Genomic DNA, 5000 nt, shown 5'->3' with positions numbered 1-5000 from the left:
ACAACTGAAAAAGTGAAAACACAAAAACAAAAGAAAAAATTAAACAAACAACTAACATGGCGTATACTCTACTTAACAGGTTTCTAAGGACATTGTTTAAACTAAAGGCAAATGTTAAGCAGAAAATAAAAAGTCAACGAGGTGTCATGAAAACAACTGATATGAGAATTAAGTATGCGTCCCCTACTTTTTCTGTAATAGCAAAAACGTAATGGGATTTATTCATACAGTTGTGTCTGTTTGTGTTCTTTTAAAAGGAAAACCCGGGGGCGCCCTTAACTCAGTTGGTAGGGCGTCCCCCCCCATCCCCCCATGGGCCTCGGCCAGCAGCGGACCCGGGTTCGATTCCAGCCCGCGGTCGTTCTCTGCATGTCACTCCCCTCTCTGCCCCATTTCAACTCTGTCTCTATACTAACAATAAAGCATAAACATGCCCCCCAAAAAATATCTTAAAAAAAAAAAAAAAAAAAGGAAAACCCAAAAATAAAGTATTATAGTAATAGTATATAGTAAAAAATTCAAAAAATAAGGTCTGTAGTCTTGTGAACTCACCAGTGACCAGCACCAGCCCCAGTGAGTAGAGGTTGTGTCCGTGCATCAGTCCACAGTGGAGGGTGAGGCCGCGAGCTTCACTGCCCAGACCCAGAGTCAGACCGTTAAATATCACACCAAACGCATACCTTCAGAGAGAGAGACAGACAGACAGACAGACAGACAGACAGACAGACAGACAGACAGACAGACAGACAGACACACACACACACACACACACAGCAGCAAAACATACACGATTAGAATCAAATACTTCTGACATTCAAAATCTGCATTAAAGCCATAGTGCGTAACTGTAGGTTATAATTAAGCTATCACCAAATGAGTTGACATAACAAAGCAACAAAGTTAGAATAGAAGACTTAATTAATTTCCCATTTCACGCGTTTTACTTTCCCATTAAGTGTACCATGTAGGGCTACGGGATATGGCCTTTTGTATTGAATCTTGTACAGCACTTAGGGTAAACTGATGTTGTTTTTAAATGTGCTAAAGAAATGAACTTGCCTTGCCTTGCCCACAGAAATAAATTTCACTTTTGACTTTGACCTACTCACAGTCTGCTGATATGTATGAAAATGCTCTCGGTGAGTAAAATAAAAGCCAGAGTTTATACACAGCTTAGGCCCTTTGTTTACATCCCAGTTTACAGAGCCTAGGCTGTGTATTAACATGTATAACACCCTGTGTATGTAAACCAAACTCACAGTCTACTGTTCTGTATGCACTAACCCTTGACGGGGATATTCAGAGTTATTCATTGGGGGTGCCAGAAGTTACACACTATAGCTTTAATTCCCATAAAACCCTGTGTATGTAAACCCCACTCACAGCCTGCTGTTCTGTATGAAGATGCTCTCGGTGAGCTGGTCTCCCTCCTTCAGCATCTTCTCGTTGTAGATGTTTGCCAGAGAGGAGATGAAACACTGGAGCAGGAGGAGCACGTGGCCCACACCGAGCGCCCGCAGACGGCCCACCACACGCTGCCTCCAGGCCTCGCCGGGCAGGGAGGACACCCACGACTCACTGGCACTACGGAGGGGGGAAAAAGATCAAATAAAACAACATAGCAGAAAAAGACAGACAGAGAAACAGACAGACAGACAGACAGAGAGACAGACAGACAGACAGACAGACAGACAGACAGACAGACAGACAGACAGACAGACAGGACTCACTGGCACTACGGGGAGGAACAGAGGATATATAACACACACCCACGACTCACTGGCACTACGGGGAGGTATGAACAGTATTAAGTATTATTATTATACTCACTGGCATTTAATTATTATAAAGTTATTGAGCTGTGGAAAAGGGGTTGGATCAAATAAGTTTATACAGGGTTCGTACAGCTTTTTAAGAGTAAAATTCAAGCACTTTTCCAGCACTTTCAAGATACAATGTCAACTTTTTCAAGGAAGCCGAAGCTTTAAATATATACAGTATATAAATAAATGCTTATGATTTCATACATTGCCTTATCTGTAAAATGGGAGTGTTCATAATATAATGTGTATGGACAATCACCAAATTGCAGTATGGCCCTAAGGAGACCTTTATCAGTTTAGTTCATATGCCAAAAATGACCATCTATCAGGTTAATAACAACATGACTATACTTGAGCAATATCACATGAGATGGAGCATATTGTCACTCTATATCAGTGCTGCTGCAGTGTCCTCTCTCCCAGCCAATTATTTTTGCTAGTGTCCTGCAAGTTTACATATTGTTTATAATAAATCAGAAATAAAGACAATTGGAAAATGTGATAAAACATCACAAATCTTATTAAAATAAACTAATTCATGAATTGCAAAGTCGTAGGACAAATTTTAAGTAAACATTGGGTGTGGACACATTAGAAGTGGAGGTCTGGGGGTCCCCCCCAAAAATCTTTGAGCATTAAACACTTAATTTCCTGCATTCTGGTGAATTTTTATGAAGCAATGTGTGCCTTTTCTGCATTCATTTTAATGAAAAAAAGGAGAACATTCACGGTTCCGCTGACACAAATTTAATTGAATAGCCTACAATGCATGTGTAGTGCTTTCAAATATCTCCTGTAGCCTATTGTTAAAACATTTGGTTAAACTGTAATAAAGGTAATTATTCTATATCATGTCTACTATTGAGGGTTGAGTGGCTGGTGGTATTTTACTAGCAGCATTAGGCTTTATTCAAAGAAGAAAACAAGTAGGGAACAGTTCAACACCAATGCAAACCAACCTACTAAAATAAAAACATCTGGGGACCAACCCAGATATTTTATTTTAGTAGGCTCCCTCCTCTATGCTACCTTAATTTGTGTTATGAAAAGTGCTATAAATGTGCAATACATAGGATACAGTTAATTACACAGAAGAATAAAAGCATTTTTATTGGCGGATGAGCCATTAATAACTTTGCAAACCTAATTTTCAAACAAATGTACCAAAAACAATGTACAAAACGATCCAAAGAACTTCTGAATTTACTAGAGTGAAATTGAAGCGTTAATATGTTTGATGCATGCGCGATTGCGCGCTCACCGGCCGGCGGGGACACAATTCAGCGGAAATTATCAGCGGAAACTTGGCACGCTATCAACACACATAGAGAAGGTGCAGGGAGGGGGCTCGCCTCACGCTTCGAATGCACAGTGCACATCAAAGTATAACCTTAATGCGCGTTCAGAAAGAGGAAGTCACGGCACTCATGTCTGTTAAGCCCGTATCTCACTGGGCTGCGACTGTTTGCGACAAGTTGGAGACTGCAGTCGCGAGGGAGTCTCTAAACTGTCTCCAAACGTTCGCGGAGGTCTCAATTTCCTCGCATGAGTGTAACATCACGTTACAATGAAGTAACCCCCAAGCTTACGTTATCTAGCTAACAACATGAATTTGGAGCAATACATTATTGAAAACTAGCTGGTCAGCTAATTGCTAACGGTGTTGAGCATCAATTTAGCATGCTATTTATTTGTATCAACAAGTCAATTACACATACAAACTCGGGATTTGGTGTAACTTGCAAAGAAGAACATGATTGAACAGTCAACCAGAGTGACATAGTCCGATACGTTTTAACGAAAAAAAATTCTCAACTGATTTACCTTTGGCAGGAACTCTAAGTGCCGATTCCCCCATTGTGTAGCCTACAGCTGGAGGTACTTTAAGCAGACCGTACAGTAGCCTATGCCTGTCGGTTATTAGGGCCTCGTCATAACCAAATGGAAACGGATATCTGATATGGAAGTATCGGGAGCAATAGGTCCATGAGCAGCGACTCGTGGTTCTGGATAATTCCTGGAGCGATCGCCAGGTGTGGCGCGTGTCCCAGGAAAGAAAACACGGGGAGCAACTGCACTCGTGCATACAAGACGGCGGCGAAGAAAACATTGCGACAGATTTTTTTTTTTAATTTACAGAATAAAAAAATGAAAGAATTTGATGAATTACGACACTGGTCAATAAAGAGAAAATCCAGCATTTTCCAGCACAGTGTTCAGATTTCAAGCACATTTCAAACCTTGAAAACACTCGATTGAAAATCAAGCATTTTCCAGACTTTCAAGCATCTGTACGAACCCTGTTTATACTTCTTCCTACTCCTTTTCAGGCAGATCAATTCAATATATTATTTGTTTATTTTTTGTTTATTTTTATTTGTGAAATCATTTGAACATATTTTTTTATTGTATTTTCATGCTTTTAATTTTTCTTTTTTTGATATGTCTGAAATAAAATTGTATCAATCAATCAATCAAAAGCACTGGGGAGGGGGGGTATATGAACAATGTATTTAAAAAGAAAACATTTTTGGTTATTTTATTCCAGGTTGCTTTTTTAAGAACTGGCTAGGGACAACAGACAACATATAGTTTGTCCATTGAGGCAGAAGAATCAAGTATGATGCAAACCCATATTTTCTGTAAATTGTCAAAGGGTAACTTTTAAACAAACTCAGTATACAGGTCTTGAAGAGCTGTGAAAAATCTGATACATTTCCTCCAAGAAATGTCATTTAAAAAAGTGAGCTAACCCCACCAATAATCCCAAAATATGAAGGTGAAACAGCCTATTTGGGCAGGCATGTCCCCAGACATACGGTATATGGGTGGAGATCTTAACCCCCCCAATGTTGAATCCAAAGTTATTCCCTTGGTTGCAAGGCTCAAAAATAACTTTTGATGGTTGAGATGCATTGTGGGTAATGTAGGCTCCAGGTATCTTAAATAAATTCAAAGAGGTTCCCAAAAAAATAGTTGTACAAGTACTCACACTCACACTCACAAACACACACACACACACACACACAGAGTGAGACACACACACACACACACACACACACACACACACACACACACACACAACTCACCCCCCCCCCTCCCACACACACACACTTACCTGCTGTTTCTCATCTGCTCCACTAGTTGTGTGTAGAGCAGGCAGGAGTTGGAGGGAGA

At 40.2% G+C, this 5000-nt stretch overlaps 1 protein-coding gene across 1 annotated transcript in view; it reads right to left on the bottom strand.

The window, feature by feature from the left end:
- The window catches only part of slc35a5 (solute carrier family 35 member A5), a gene marked incomplete at its 5' end in the record, with an annotated part of 15614 nt that overhangs the window by 7323 nt on the left and 3291 nt on the right, over positions 1–5000 (bottom strand). Inside the window, 3 exon segments of the mRNA XM_080037667.1 lie at positions 553–680; positions 1384–1584; positions 4942–5000. The exon segment at positions 4942–5000 is cut by the window's right edge and continues 127 nt beyond it. Of these exon segments, the coding sequence (XP_079893793.1) occupies positions 553–680; positions 1384–1584; positions 4942–5000 (388 nt within the window).

Source organism: Ammodytes marinus (genome assembly GCF_949987685.1).
Source record: "Ammodytes marinus genome assembly, chromosome: 12".
Lineage (NCBI taxonomy): Eukaryota > Metazoa > Chordata > Actinopteri > Uranoscopiformes > Ammodytidae > Ammodytes > Ammodytes marinus.
The sequence above is the reverse complement of the archived record's forward strand: the minus strand, read 5'-3'. Positions and strand labels throughout refer to the sequence as shown.